Genomic DNA, 17,197 nt, shown 5'->3' with positions numbered 1-17,197 from the left:
ATCGAAGTCGGTATACACTAAATTCATGCCTGTTGAAAGTAGCAATGCATTAAGCCTGGTTTAATATTTTGTAGAAAACCTCATCCTTGATAATTTAGTGAACATTTTCTTTATTTTCCATCTGGTTTAATTAGTCCAAAGCCTGATTTATTAATTTGTCGAAAACACACATCCACAATATGGTTTAATGTTTCATCCTGATAACAAACAGCTGAATTTGTTTAGCATTATGACATTTCTTATGTCTTCTGATGTCATGATCCTATGAGCCTAAAAATAAAGAACAAAAGAGGGAGAAGGCGTAATAAGATACATTATACTGCTTATTAATGAGTACAAACAATATGGATATATGTATTTTTGCATACAATATACATGGAAAGAAGCTGTTCCAGTCCTTTCCAGAAAAGGAAAAACAGATGAAAGGAACAACAGAACTACGGACTGAAGTGATCGTGTCGCGATAATAATAGACCAATTCTCTCTGTTTCATACAGGTCTCTCAACCAAAACCTATCACAGCAAGTACAATGTAAAAATTGTTCTTGTGGGATTAATCTGGGCTTCAACAAAGTATCCGTATTTCTAGACAGGTTCTTTTGTTTCCTGCAAGGACACGAAATTTCCTAAATTAAGACCACAAATGAATTGTTTTCTTGCTCCAATATAAGCTACAATCAATAAATATGTGGCAGATGTTTATTTTGCCACTGAAACTATGAATTTACTATGGAAGTTGCTCTCCAAATTGCAAGCATCTCTAGGATATTTAATAATCCAGAGAAAATAAGCGACAACAAGACTGCAGTAAACCGATAGTCCGATAGAGATCTTTGTCTTATTATCTAAGTGGCCATGTGTTTCATATAAATATTTAAATATAAAGGCTAGATAACAACGGTTGTATGTGTAGCGTAATTCATAAAGACATGGCCGGAAAGAACGCATTATTGAGAGAAAATTTCAAAAGAACAAATATTCTAGATAATAGGGAACCCAGAAGATGCATACCATATCATATTTTTAGTGTCCTTAACATCTTCCTACAACCATGGAAGCTTGAAGGTGTCTTTCCACCATCCCTGTTTACAACCATTGGCAACCACACTGTCCAACCGCAAAATGATCTCAGCGAAGCTCGGTCTAACAGTAGGAACTCCACTCCAACATAGTTCGATCAATCTGTAATTGCATTCTGTTCAGATTAGTTTGCACATATGAAGTGGGTTTTGGAATAGGGATTCCGTAAAACAAAATAGCCAATTAGAATGCCAAGAGGTTGGTCTTGGTCTTTAAACAATGATATACTTCTGAAATATTTGAAAAGAAGAAACTCCAACACCATTACACCATTACGGGTAAATGACAAATAATCTACTTGAACCAGAAATGCTAGAGGTGAAAAAATAAAAGTAGCCTTCCCAAAGTGGGTATGATACCTGAATCCCCCCACCATAAATTCAGCAGTCAAAGGAATTTTATGTAAGGGGAAAATAATACTCAACAATGTCGGTATTCGTTTTGGCCTCTTAACTCATTATGTACCCAGAAACTAATAAGCAACAATTTAATTATAAGAATACTCTAGAGGCAACCCAAGGTCAAATATTAATGTTCTAAAGTCTCAACATGCAACAAGCGAGGGCCAACAAGTGAATTCCACCAAAAGCATAGAGGTTTCCCTGCATAAAATGATATATATTTAAAAAAAGTGGGATAGCTATATAAAATCAATTAGCTTTCTCAGTACATCACAATTAGCTTTCTCAATAACAACATTAAGGGAGACGAGTTCAACAAACACTAAAGTGACAGAAAGATCACCAATACATCCTCAATAATATATACTGAGAAATTGATTGATCCAAAGTCAAATGGGGGTAGAAACCATGTAATACAAGTTTTCATCATCCCTCGTTGAAAATTAAGACAAAAATTCCCAAGAGATCAAGGCGGCATTAATCAAGCTGAAGATTTAATAGACTAACAAAGAAACATATAAAGTTCCTTCACTCAGAATGTGCTTAAAATTCAGCCCTTTGAAAGTGAAAACTAGCTAAACAGTCAAATCTAAAATCTTGCATGAAATAAACTTACTCTTTTAGTTCCGTTGGATAATTTTTCAACTTCTTAAATGGTGGTCTTTTCCCCTCCAAACACATATGTTGAATGGCTTCTTCTGCAGGCTTTGGGTGGAAAGGAAGAACACCTTCAATCATCTAATAGGAAAAGAGAAATGATATGAGTGAGCCAACAGGCAGTTCTAGATCAATTTATAAAAGCAGATAAGATCATATTATCAGATTATCCTGTTTCCTTGTCTGGTAAATAGCTTTTTGGAAAAAATTTAGCTTATTAAGCACTATTAGAGGTTTGACCATAATAAAAGCTAATTTGGGTGTTTGGTACATTACTTATTAAAAGACCTTTTTGGGCTCAAAAAAGCACTTTTAAAAAAAGCTCATTATAAAAGCTTTTCGATTTTTAACTTATTCAACAATTAGCTTTTGGGGTATAAAATACGCTGAAACAGCTAGAAATAAACATCTATTTACCAAACACTTTTACACAATAATCTTTTTATAACTACCAGTCAAATTAGCTAATATAACCAACTAGTCAAACTAGTTAATACAATCAACTATATCAATCAGCTAATAGCTAATTACCAAACAGAGACATAACGACATAAAGATCTTGAGATCAGCACATATGGGGTTTGGTAAAGCCATCGTTATTAAATTGGAACCAAGTTCTTCCTTTGTTCACCTAGGAACAAGTGTATAAACAGGCAAAGGATCTTACTTATTGGATTGATGGTCCCCACAAACTAATGAATATTGGTAGATTGTAAATTTTAACCATCAATAACATGTTTCTTTTGGGTTTAGAAAATCAAAATTATCAGTAAAGAAGAGGCTAATTTGCAAGAACATGAAACGCAATTAGAACCTGCATGGCCTTCACTTTTTAAATACAAACAACCTCTGATGTTACCGGATATTACTAAACTCACTTGACTCTACCGCAGGCAGCAGGCTACCTAGCCAACCTAGGGGACAAATTGACAAGCAAGAAGTATTTACATGAAGTCATGAACACTGATGTATACTAACTGTGCAATAGCACAAAAGGCTGGGGACATTGCATCTGACCCACTTCAACTCGTTGCAAGAAGTTGAAGGTAGCTTAACAATGTGAGATTATGAGTGTGACCATAAGCTGGTGTAAAATGTACAAAATTCAAAGTACCTCGTAAAGAATAATGGCAAAGGAGTATGCATCCACTCTCTTGTCAAAAATTTCATCTTTGTACAGCTCAGGAGCTGTATATACACCTAAGATTACAAAAGAAATAGTGGTAAAATGAGAGAATGGCCAGAAATTTCATTATTCCAGTCGAATACCTGAAAATGAGCATCTCATAAAAAACTAAAAATCGTAAAAAATAAATAAATAAATAAATAACTCAAGCTACTGTCAAAAACTAAAACGACCTTCTCACACTCAAGAGAAGCTTTTATAGATCTTTGTCTTTTACTGTATAATAAAAATAAAAATAAAAAAATGCAAGTGTGGACCTTACTTGCTAAGAAAATCCAATGCAGACTGTTTTGCCTTAATGCTACTACTTACTTGCATTACGAGTGGACGTTCTGGGGTCGGCTAATTTAAATTTATCAGCTGATATTTTTGACAATCGTACCAAACCAAATCCAGCTACCTTCAATTGTCCTCCACTATCGAGCAAAATATTTCTGGCACCTTATCATAATTTCAAATATTAAAAAATAAAATATCATCTTTGTGAATAATAGTAAGTGATCTTTTGCATCTGGTTGTCTTACTTGGGCATTAGTTCACAATGGACAACAGGATCAGGTTTGCACTCGTGAAGATAATTCATCCCCCTGATAAGAAACACCACAATGAGGAGAGAAAATAATGAAACTCTAAGCAACATGCAAGTTACAAACGCATCTTAAATTCTCAGCTTTTAAGAATTGTAGTTTCTTGGAATGAGATATACCTTGCAATGTCAAGCGCAAATTTTAATGATTTAGATGGTGATAAACGTCCTTTCTTTTGAAGATAGCATCCTAAATCACCCTGAAAAAAAAGGAGCAAACACATATATCAATTTATAATAAATACAAGCAAAATTGAAGAGAAAATATCAAGCCAATAAAGTCAATTCTCGGGATTTTCATCATTAAGTTGACACCTCTATTATACAGACCAAGATTTTGTATCAGATTTTTACCCATCAATGATGGATCCTGCATGGCCTGCATCCCTGTGCCAACTCTATCTAGGTTATGAGCAGGCAATTATAAACACAGAAGGGAACGCATATATACTGGGATGCACTGTTGGTCATCTGTCTATCTGCATTTCTTTTTATTTTTCCTGTCCAGCCTTAATCCTCCCCCTCTTCCAAGCCCAGGGACAAATATAAATAGAAAAGTTAACCAATAAAGTTCAGATCTTGAAAACTAACATTTCGTTTACCTCAGTTATGAAAAAAACCACAGCCGCACTCTCTTTACAGTTACTGGTACAAAAGTGACGAGAAAACTTTTGTTTACATATCAACTCAATCAATCATTATTTAATTTTACAAGTTTGCCTTAAAGTAATGTTTTTTCAGAAGCAGAGCACAGTGACCATATCTGCTTCTGAAAAAAAAAAAACATGTACTTTAAGGCAAACTTCTTTTTTCTTCTTTTTTTTTTTTCTACCCATCGTTTTAAGCAAATTTTATCTTACAAAATCTTATATTCACTCAGCGTATACAATTGAATCAGGGCAGTTAATAGAAAGATAATGATGTGCCAGGGGGAGTAAAGTTTTCAAATCCTGTGTACAATTGAGCTGAAAGACAAAAGCATAGTTCCATAATTGCTAATTTAAGGCCCATAATATTCATGCGTTCAAGTTCAAAAGTTATGCAGAGTAAGATGTAATTGATCTCATAAGCTAGTATCTACACAAAGACATTTGTGCCCTTCCCAAAGATCATCAATACTTTACACTTATATTTATTACTGTGCAGTAAATCATACAAAGAAGTGCAAGCCCATGACATAAATCATAATTGGTAATGATTTTTTTTTTATAAAAACATTAGGACTGCGAAATCCAATTCCACAAAGATCCAAAATGCACTAACTGATTTTCTTATTTTAGAGCACACAGGAGATATTATTTATTAACTATTCATAGCATAGGGCTAGAAAATTTTGAGACTGTAAATAAACCAAGTTTCTGAGCCATGTAATACATGTTATGGAAAACTCAACAAAGCCATATATACAAATTAACAAGCGATTCAATTGTATTCAAGCCGTAGGTAATTTCAATCCCCTGAGTATTTTGTAGACTGCTTTCTATTATTAAAAACAATCAAGGAGACATATTGCTTTATATAGGTCTAGAGTCTTTACAGTCAAAAACTATAATTCCATCCAAATTACTCATTAATACTACATAAGAATCAAATAAGCTATCCAAGGAGTGCATACACATTAATATTGGAAGAGAAATCAAAGATACCTTTGGATGGAATTCCACAACAATCATCATTGGGATATTTTGGGTAACAGCTCCAACGAACTGAATGATGTTAGGATGTCGAACCTTTTCCAATAATGTCAACTCATTTTTAAAAGCATTTCTGCAAGGAATTTATCAAGAATGGAACACGGTCAGAGATTAAATAGAATTGCAATGAGATTCCTATCTAAAACTAGCATAAAATGCAAAGATATAACTCATGAAGCAGCACAGAAGCAAAGTATAAGTTCACCATAATTCAATAGCAAATTTAGGATTTAAGATGATAAAGGATAAAAGGAAGGTGTATGAGCAACGCTATCTAATTACCTGAGCATGACAAAGCAATTCATGGTATAAATACTAAACAGTGGGTGGTAGACTCCAAATATTAAGCAACCATGAAAAATTACATAAATTCAGTAAAAAGATAAATTAAGATAATGTTTCAGAAAAATACATGCTTTCTGGATCAGAATAGCTCTCTTTATCAAGTATTTTTACAGCAACCTTGGTACCATTCCACTTAGCAATTTGATATACTCCCTGCAAAGTAACATACAAGCACAAGCATCAATAAAATTGAGAGAAGAGCAAAAGGAGAAGAAACAACAAAACACACAACTACACAAGCTTATCGGAAATGATCAAATGAAAGAGGTTGAATTGTTCAATAAACACTTCAAAATAGCAAGAAATATTTTAACACTTAACACTAAGGCTACCACAGTGAGACATAGGTTCTGTTTTTAAGGATCTATCAGATTAAATGTAAAAAAAGTAGACATCTAAAGACCATAAAACAAGAATGAGTAAATTGACACCAACATGTAAATGCTTAGTAGGAAATATAAACAGAAAAAGAAGGAAGAAAAAGACCATACCTTTGCAATACCATCAGATCTACGAACTTGAAGCTCAAGTGGATTAAGTTCATATTCTGGGACTTCTTTAGAATTTGCAACTGCCATTGGAGTTTTCCTAGTTTTCTGTGATTACAAAGTGGGAAAATTTGCAAGTCAAATTATAATTGATACAGTGACAAAAATAGAAAAAAGATTGGAAAACATGGGAAAGAGACTGGAATCATACTGGAACTTTTGCACCCCGAGCCTTCAGAATATTGTAAACATCCATATTTCCATAATACTTTGCATCAGCTGCTGCCTGTGGAGTTACAAACTCATTGTGAGGACAGAATTATTTATATAATGGGCTTGAAGAAAAAGCAAGAAACGAAAACAAGAAGTTCAGAGAACAGTAAGGCACTAACCACAGAAAAATTACCAAAAATTAACACACAGAAGTTTCTTCAAAATTCAAACTCAAAATTTTATATAAATTGACAGTCTGCTGAAGTAGAAGGAAAAGAAAAAAAAAGGTAAACAAGGGACAACCATATTGACCCCACATGCAGTTTCGGAGCAGAGAGAATATGCAGCTCAAACATTAGTGAAGCTTCTTAAGGTAGCCTACATGTTGCAACAAAAAAGGATTGTGTCTAACTCTCTGAATCAGTAAGCATTGAATCAGAACTACAATAAGTATGCAGTGACAAAATTGAAGACTACAATAAGTTATAGGCTTAAAGCTGAATGCTCCACCGAAATCCTCAGCAACGACACCCAACAAAATATTAGTCCATCTTTTGTCACAAGTAAGTCCAAATAAGCCATAAATCCCAAATTTACTATAGACCAAGAGAAAAATTGATCACTTAACTAAAGGTTCGTTTGGCATTGCTGCGGTTTTCTTTTTTTGGTTTTTTGTTTTTTAAAAGTATATGATATATGTCCCAAAATGAATCAAAAATGATTTAAATTAATTAAAAACATGATTATTTTGAAAACTGACACAGAAAAATGGAAACACCTTTTTCTTGTTTCCTGTTTTTAGTTTTTGGTTTTCAAAAAAACAGAAAACTGAAAACCAAAAATGATGTCAAACAAGCCCTAAATGTTAAGTTTTTGATTGGTGGATCCTTTCAAAAATAAAAATAATTCCAGCTAACTAATCCAGTAGTAGTGTAGCATATATTAAACTACCAGCTGCAGACGCCTAAGGATCTCTTTTCATTCCTTCTCTTTCTTTTTACGGACTGAAACAAACTATATGGAAATTATCAATAAATTGTGTGTGCTCCTTGGTTGTTCATATGGTCCTAACACCATTCGTTACAAGAGATCCTTAGACATTCATATGGTACTAAACCTTAAGTCCTTAACAGTATTTTCATATAGATGCCTTATCCAATAGCTCCTTACAGAATGATGAACTAGCATTTCATATGAACACACAATTTTTCCAGTTCTATTTCCTTTGAAAAGACGAACTTTGACCATGAGTATTCACCGGTGTACATATAAAAAAATAAATGTGAAATCTTGTTAGATTAGTCTCAATGTGTTATTTTAATAGTTTAGACGCTATGACGCTCTTCTTTGGACCCCAACATCATAAAACAAAAGGTTTCATAATATACTTCGTAATCTAGCAGAAGTGTAGGACACTTACTTGCCCATGTTTAGCATGAGCACATGATCCGAGTAACGAAGATGATACTCACTTTCTTCATCACTTTATTTAAGTGGTAAGTGGGGCATACACTCATAAAAAATAAATATTCCTATCGTCACTCATCTTCACACTTCCCTAATACTATAATTGTCCCATATTGTATTTCACATTTTCTATTCAAGTTAAATTCCCAACCTTCATTTATTTATTTCCCTCATCCATTTTTTAATAATCCAACTTTAACATGTCCTGCCCACCGCCAAATTCTGTTGTAAAAAACAATGGAAGGAAATTTAATTTATTAGCTATAATTCTTCATACTATAATATGATATGATACACAAATAGATTAATAAGATTGTACAAGCTATACCATCCAAATTATTTATAATACTAGTATTTCTTTTTAATCATAAACATTGTCTAGTTTCTTTCAAACTTCCTAATCTATCAATATCTTAATCCAATGTAATAAAGCAGGTACATTTGTTTCGTGATATCCACAACAAAAGCTAACCAATTTACCAAATTAGACCATACTACTTTCATCGGGCAATATCATAACAAACACATTAGTACTACAAACACGTGCATCATATTCGTCGGTAAGTAACTCAATACATAGAAAACAAAAGGGAAAGAGTGTATACCGTGCTACCCCAACGATCACGAGCATCAATATTGGCTCTCCGACTCAACAACAACTTAACAACCTCAACATTTCCTTCGCAAGCAGCAATATGCAAAGCAGTCCTTCCATCCAAATCAATGCTATTAACATCAGTACCTCCATCCAACAAATCCTGAAGTCCTTTCAAATCTCCTGTACAAGCCATAAACAACAACTGCATCGTAGCGTCCAGATTATCCGGCACCGTCAACGGTTCCTCCTTTACCGTGCTTCGGCGAATCGGATCGAGCGACGATTGCCGCCCGAAACTAAACCTCATTGTGTTCCTTTGAGGATCCATTGATGACTGTCTCTTGAAGCTGAACCTCCCTGATCTTCTCAACGATCCTGTTGAGAATTGCCTCGATATTCCTCGCTTCAATTGCGCTGCCATCTCCATTTTTACTTCTTTTTCTCCGATTTTGTAACCTAATTTCTCGCCGATTATCCCTCAATTAACCTTCAAAAAAAGTCAAAAAAAAAATCAGAATCATTGAATTTATTCCAGAAATGTCACAATCAAATGCAATTGAAATTCTGAATAATAGCTATAATTCAATTGCAACAACAAAGTAATCAAAATTTAACAAAAAAAAAAAGGATAAATTAATGCATACATTTTTGCAGAAGATTATTGATGATGATGATGAATGGTAGAGAGAGAAAAGGGGAGCTCGATCGAGAGCTCGAGCGAGGAGCAAGAGCTCTCGAAAAGGAGCATAGAAAGGGAGAAATGGGGAAGAAAAGAAAGGAAGAAGATGATCCGAAGGAGAAGGAGGAAGAAGAGAGAGAAAGAGAAAGAGGTGTGAAAATGGCGGAAAAAGGAAGGAAATGGAGGGAGGGAAGAGAAAAGGGGACAGATGAAAAAAAAAGATGGTTTCCAACTTGCTTCTCCGAAAAGACCGTTATTTTTCTATGGTTTCGATAAGTGCTGTTCACTCGTACTCCGTATCATATTTTTATACATACTACTACTCGTCTACTCTTACTGTAGGCATTTTCTCCCGCGTATCGCAATTGAGAGGATTCAACTTTATGACCTCGGGCTTTATTTAGTACGAAGTACTTTGGAAATCAAAAAAATAACGTAAGTATCTCATATTTACAGTTTCCTACAAATCGATACATTTTTGTTACGCAAAACGAAATACTTATGTTATTTTTTTGCTAATTCCGAGCTCAATTCGGGTCCATAAGGACTAAAATGACCCTTAAAATCTTAACCGAAAATTTTTCAACATGTAAACCGATGAAAAAATTGAATCGGGCTGCAATTTACAATTTATACGAACTTTTAGGCTGCAATTTGCAAAAAAAAAATTTAAATGGCTGCAATTTGCAAAATACGAACTTTAAATGGCTGCAATTTGCAAATTTTTCTTTCTTATTTATACATTTGCTTGTCTTATGTTCATACAAATTTCAATCATTGATGTACATCCAAGTTACCAAGTACGCTATTTTTATTTTGTACATCCAACGACTCTTTATCTATATATTCACCTTTTCTTATGTATATACTAAAATTCGTGTATTTACTTCCCAAATTTTCTTTATCAAAACATCTAAAAACTATATACCAATATTTTTTTATTATGGAAATTAATTTTGGCACATTCTTAATTTATACTAGGTTAGATCCCGTGTCATACATGTTTTTTCACTTTTTGTTACGGAGTACCAATTTAAAACTATATTTATATAAAAAATAATTTAGGGCATGTTCACATTTACTGAATTGAGCTAAACTCAACTGAACTGATTGAAGCTGAACTAAACTATACTGAACTGATTGGGGCTGAACTGAACTGAGCTGAAATGAATATTTTATGATAGAAAGAAATTAGGAGCTGAGCTGAACTGAACTGAACTGATTGAAGCTGAACTGAACTAAACTAAATTGAACTGAACTGATTGGAACTGAACTAAACTAAACTTAAATTAAGATGAAGTGAACAGGCTCTTAGTCCATAATCTATTTTTTATTCAATCCCAAACTAAGCAACTTAAAATACTATTTTTTTAAAAAAAATTTATGACTGCATATTATATATCTAGTTCAAACTTTCTTATATTTTGAACCTTGATGGCATAATTTTTTATTTTTTTTAAATTTCACGTTTCAAAATTTTTCATTCACTAATGTTAGGTTGAAATATATTTTAATGATTTTCTTACTATAAATAATAATTATATACATTAAAAATAATTATTTGTACAGGAATTTATAGAAAGATATTGTTAGATATCTAAGTTGGCAAATATATTATTATACAATTTTTTTTTCCTAAATTTTGGAAGAAAATATTTTGTGTATATTTCTATATCAATTTATTTCAATTTTTTTTTTTTAAAAAGTACTAAGCCAGAAAATAACATAATAACATGTGTCAATGTGTCATCGCTAGTGTATCTTCTAGTATATAGTTATTAATAAATGATTAGCACATCTCCATGTAACAAGAGCATAAAAAATTATGGTCTCACACAGGATGTGCCAAAATCAGCTCATGGTGTGTCAAAACTCAAAAGTATTTTCCTCTAAATAGTCATACTCTCTGTCCCAAAAAAAAAAAAAAAAAAAAAAAAAAAAGTCATACTCCAAGTATAAGTAAAACACATAAAGTCATAAAACTCTATTCTCTGTATAATATTCTTAAAATACTAAATAAAACACATACGTAGTATAATAAAATAACTGATACTTATAATACTCGGTACTCTAGTTTGCTCACTTAATTATTTAAGCCATTTCGCTTGAATATATTTAATCTAAGAAAATGACAAGGACTTGTATCTTTCGGCTTTCGCTATTTAAGTTGGTTAATTTTTCGTATGGTTTGGTTAAGATTTGACAACCAATGTTTGTCTTTATGTAATTCTACAATTCTACGACCTAATGGGCCTATACACATGTGAAGATGTGATTTGTCCATTGGCACAACTGTGTGATGTGTGTCTTTGCTATAAGCATTATAACCAAATTAGGCAATTAGCATATTTAACAACATTATCAACTTATTATGACATATGAAATGAAATCATTATATTGTTGGATTATTATTCTAATATGGGGACTATTCTAACTAAGTAGCTAGAACTTCCATATATAGCACATAATTTTGAAGTGGTGAAGGCATGGGACAAAATGGATAATGTTCTTATATTGAGTGATGGAGATAATTAATGGGGGTATGTAGAACAAATTATTGTTATGCAATTGTATATATTAAAGGCTTCTTCTATATTCTTGTTAATTTTTTAAATAATCTTTCATTTTTTTTTTTTTTTTTTAATAGCAAAACTATTTCATTAATTAAAAGTCATACGACATCTACAATAGAGATTCGATGTTAACAGATATATAAGATATTGAATCAAATAGAATTTCCCTTCATAAAAACTACGATCGTCGAGTAGATGTTGCACTGCGGAGCATCTCCCGCTTATATCGCTGAAAATTACAGCCTTGTTGGAGAGACAATCTAACGATCCTTTGTAGCCGTGAGGATGTTTTCCTTCTGATTCATCTATTCGTATTCGAAAACTTGATAAATTTTTCACCAATGAAATAATTTCACGACAATAATCCATTAGATCTGCTACCATGGATTCAAAACTAAGAAATTTCTCCCTCAAAATGAGGAGATAAACCTTGTCTTTTGAAGGAGGTCGAAAAACCCTTTGTCTTTCGAAGGAGATCGGAAACCCTTTCTTTCGAGGGAGAAAAGTTCTTGAGGAAGCATTATTATAAACCTGAAAAAACAATAAAGAAACAAGGATTGGGGCTTTTCACCGATTAAAATCAATGAAAGCCCCTTCAAAATTCAACAGGCTAGGGTTTTGGAGAGAGAAAGGAGGAAAAAGAAGTTTAAATTAATTATCTTTCATTTATTTAAAGAATGCATCATCTTATGCAATACATAATAATACAGTAAAAAATCAATTACATTTTTTGAAGTTTATGCTTATCTATAATTCATATCTTACAATTAAAAATGGTAGTGATGAGATAAGAGGCTAAAACAATTGACTAATTCTCCAACTTTCAGACGTGATGTTAGGGGTCGAATCTCACCAAACTCATTCTAAGAGGAATTTTTCTAAAATCCTCTCTCATAGCCTTATAAAATGAGCCTTATTCTTACCATATACTTCGTATTAAGAATGGTGGTGCTTGGAATGTCTTGTACACTACAGATTTGCTAGTAGAGCATGGCCGCAATCCAAGGTCCAATATGAATTCTTAAATTACCCTTTTGCAACTTTATTCTATCATTTTATTTTCTTATGTAATCTACACATACCATCGTTTTTTATTAGTTAACACGTTTTGATTTTAGCACTATTCACACATCTCTCTTTGACCATGTTTTGTAATTTGTAAGTGAAGAAAAATATAGTCAAGTGAGATCTTATTAGATTCGTCACAATATAAATTTTCAAAATATTAACTTTTTATAATTTTTTCTTATCGGAAATTAAAGATATTAATGATTGAATTTATGCATTGGCAAACGTAACTAAAGAAACGTGTCAACTACAAAAAAAAAAAACGAGGAAGTATATAATTAACGATCAATTTGATTGATACAATAATTAAAGTGATGGCTAGTAGAATAGTAATTGCACAATAAATCCTTGTCCATAGTCATATTACAATTCAACATTCACATAAATAAATACGTATAAGCAATTAATATCCACTTAAATAGGAAGGATCAACCAAAAGCTTAACCTGATAGTTAAGGCCCAGGAATATATTAACCCGTGACCTTTGTGTCACGCTGGCTCTTGATACCATGTTAGTAGACCAATTCAACCAAAGATTAAGCTGATGCTTGAAGCGCATGAATATATTTTATACTCTATCAAATACACTATGAGCTTGGACCCTTAAATTAACTTACTCAATACCACATATACATACCTATACAAACTCAAGGGGTGTTTGGTTCACTTAATTAAGGTATAAGGTATCGGTTTAGAATGGTTTAAACCCATACCTTGTGTTTGTTTTATGATTTTAAGAGTTTCAAACCCATACCTCAAACCCCTAAGGTATGGAGTTTAGAAACCTTGGGGGAGAAGTGGGTTTGGCTCATTTCCATACTTTTAGCTATCAAACAATAGAAAAAAATTGCATTCCATAATCATACCAAACATATGGTATTAAGAATCGAGTTCCAAACTCATACTACTATGGTTTCATTCATGATTCCAACCCCATACCAGTTTGCAAACCAAACGCCCCCTAAAAGTGTTTTTAGAAAAACATAGTAAGATTCATATCCTTATTATAAAGTAGGGTTCTAGCCCATAGTCATTCCTAATTCTTTTCATAGACAAATTTAAATTTACATTGCTTTTATTTAAAAAAAAAAAAAAACAAAACAAAACAAAAAAACGTCTTATAAATACACAACTGAGGTTTAAATCCACACCAAACTGAGAGAGTGAGGTATAGCTCAAGTGGTTAGAGCTTCCCTCCCGATTCCAGGAGATCCTGTGATCGATTCTCACCCTCGCCCTTTGTGGCTCTCTAAACAACAAAAAAAAAAAAAAAAAATCCACACCAAACTTATGAATGAAAGAACAATGCAATAAAACTAAACATAGTTTACTATAACTTCATAATATATACTTGTATCACTTACCATTATCTATGTAATGGCCAACAAGATCCTTAAATAATTTGGGTTTTAAAAAAAAGGAAGAAAAAGCCAAACATTATAACTATTAATTACATATATTTGATTGAACATAAATTGTCTTGATCACACTAGTGTCTACACACAACAACACCCCATGGGCCCATGCCATAGTTGGTGGCACGTATACATTGGAAGATTGAAAACGTGAGATTTGTATCATTAGCCCTAATATATAATAGCCTCACTTTTGAATTTTGATTACTCGTTTCATGGCTTATAATCTAAACAGGTAGCTTTACGTCTTGTAACTCTTGTTCATCGTCCCGTGACTATTTAGTGACTTAATTGACTTTTGGGACCCATAAATTAAAGTTTTTATAATTAACTTTAATGATAAGTTTTATGACAAAATAATGCAATATTATTGACCAAGTAGCCCCATACTCATCGTTGACTTGATTTGGCTAAATGGCTTTGTATGTATATCATTTTTATATTATGAGGATGCTAAGTTGCCAACTGTAGTTGGTAGAGTAGAATCTAGTGGTATCTTATCTAATTCTTATGTTATTTATTTTGGAAATAAGTATTACAACTTTTCTCAGATTGATCCTTCGTTAGCCTTTAACTAATCTATTAACTTTTGATTCATCTTATTTCACTCATTGTTAACCCATGGTATAAAAATAGAGGTGTTTCTTACTGCGCAAACGATGGCTCTGGACCATGTCGGATCATGCCTCGTGTCAAGCCTACGTGCTTTGGGGTTAGTTAGGCCTGGCCCGTGGTTCAACCCACGAGTTTCATGCCCTGCCACGTTGGGCTAAAGTTTTTAAAAGGTTGGCTCGTGCACGGCCCAGACCTACATACCATCGTGTCGGGCTTGCGTGCCTAAACAAAAAATGCAATGATTTTCGCATACTTTGTTGTGCCGAACTCGGTCATGCTTCTCCCAAATAAAGGCGGCCCACACGCACAGTACCATGTCATGTCGTTCTTTTTTCGTGTCTGTGCCGTGCCGTACTTTTTTCGTGTTGGGCCGTGTCGGGCGTCTGACTGGCCCGACCGGCCCAATGCCATCTTTAACGCTAACTAATACGTTTGACCCTTAGGGATAAAATGATTCTCAAAACTTTAATTATGGAATTTACCACACTTGAAAATAAAAGACACTCAAAGTGAGACATCAATTTGCTAACTTTTGGCTTTATTTGACCTTGAGGATTAAAATGATCCCTCAAAATCTTAACTAATCATTATTTTCATCAGGTTACGCAATTAGAATCATTTTAGCACCTAATCGAGGCATATATAATAATTTTTGTCAATTTTGACCTCAATTGGTCATAAAGATCAAAATGACCCCCTTAAAATCCAATTTCTCGTTACACCTGCAAAGAAAAATTCCGGGCACGCACATGCCTCAAAAAATCTCAATTTTGTTGCCATGGTTTAAGTATGGGTTACATAGGTTAATCAAGGGTCTATATTTATTTATTTATTTATTTTTTAATCAAGGGTCAATAAGTTAGTTATAAGCTAATGAAAGGTTAATAAGGTTAATGAAATGGAAAAATAGGTAGTAAAAAAAAAAAAAATTCTCTCCGTCCCTATTAAGTAGACACACTTTCTTTATAATAAGGTCATCCTTGTTATTTGACACAATTCAATGCTTTTCCTGCTTCAAAGAAATGTGGGCCTTTATAGGTATTATAAGGGGAATTTCATGAATCATATTCATTAGCATCTAAACCAAGATCATAGGCATAACACAAAAGAATCACTTAATTATATCTTTGAAGTGTGATCTTGACATAGCTATTCGATCGGAATATTAGGGAGAGAATAGAGCCTCAAGTGTGACTCCTCTACTTAGTCCACGGGATTCGAACGAACCGTCCACCAATACTAGATTATTGGTCGAGTGAAGGAGTAAAACCATAATCACCACCTTTGCGAACAAACGACCACCACCACACACATCATCGGCGCAAAGGGGGAGAGACGAACGAGAGTGAGAGAGAGAGAGTATAAGAGGCTTGGTTTCGTGTTTGCTAATTAGGGTTTTAACTTAACAATAAAACTGTTTTGTAGAAAAACTTAGGCACCTAATCTACTTATAATCATATTATAATCAGTCTAGCTTAGGTTAGGAATCTCAAAACCCTCTAAACCTAATCCTATGGCTGGGCACCCAGAGTGATGAGGCCCATCATGGGCCTCGTCTTCTAATGTTCAATCTAGGCCCTTTGTGTGACCTTATATGCTCTGTCCAATTGGGCTTTGGCCTATTTTACTAGCCTAAAGATTGTTAGTACCTCTATTTATGATATAACGACGACCCAAACAGACAATCTTAATTATCTCCAAAATTTAATCCATTTATATATCTAGTAATTGCACTTGACAAAGGCATAAATAATCTTTCAAGAAAATGATCCCACTTTCTTTCTATATATTCTCTCACTTGTTATGGGTCTCACTTATTTTCCCAACTTATATGAAAACAATTAAAATTATCTCCTCGTCCTCGCTCCCATAAACAAAAGTAAAGGTCCCCCACATCCAATTTATTAGAATAAAAAATCACCCCGCTACTCATTTTTTCATAACAGAATATTAATGTCAATACAAAGTTAAAAAAAAAAACCACCCTAGAATTATGCACTACTTAAACTGTGTCAACTATATAGGGACGGAGAAAGTATGCAAGAAACTTCATCTCTGTTGGAATAAGTAGCCAACAACATCATTAATGACACACATTGCACCCTAATTAGTTTGATGGTGTGCCAACTATT

The 17,197-nt window shown here is 33.3% G+C and overlaps 1 protein-coding gene across 1 annotated transcript; it reads right to left on the bottom strand.

The window, feature by feature from the left end:
• Positions 1-290: 290 nt before the first annotated feature.
• LOC110738680 (dual specificity protein kinase shkC-like) lies at positions 291-9,653 on the bottom strand. The gene is made up of 13 exons (XM_021919080.1): positions 9,360-9,653; positions 8,723-9,202; positions 6,649-6,723; positions 6,441-6,545; positions 6,017-6,102; positions 5,557-5,677; positions 4,031-4,110; positions 3,849-3,911; positions 3,637-3,758; positions 3,253-3,338; positions 2,098-2,219; positions 1,012-1,182; positions 291-606 (listed from the first exon to the last, which is right to left on the bottom strand). Exons 2-12 carry the CDS (start codon positions 9,140-9,142, stop codon positions 1,044-1,046), a joined length of 1,419 nt encoding a protein of 472 aa, XP_021774772.1. The 5' UTR covers positions 9,143-9,202; positions 9,360-9,653; the 3' UTR covers positions 291-606; positions 1,012-1,043.
• Between the last annotated feature and the right edge of the window lie 7,544 nt (positions 9,654-17,197).

The sequence above is a fragment of the Chenopodium quinoa genome, unplaced genomic scaffold (genome assembly GCF_001683475.1).
Source record: "Chenopodium quinoa cultivar QQ74 unplaced genomic scaffold, ASM168347v1, whole genome shotgun sequence".
NCBI classification, from domain to species: Eukaryota; Viridiplantae; Streptophyta; class Magnoliopsida; order Caryophyllales; family Amaranthaceae; genus Chenopodium; species Chenopodium quinoa.
Note: the sequence above shows the minus strand (reverse complement) of the source record. Positions and strands in the feature narration are given on the sequence as shown.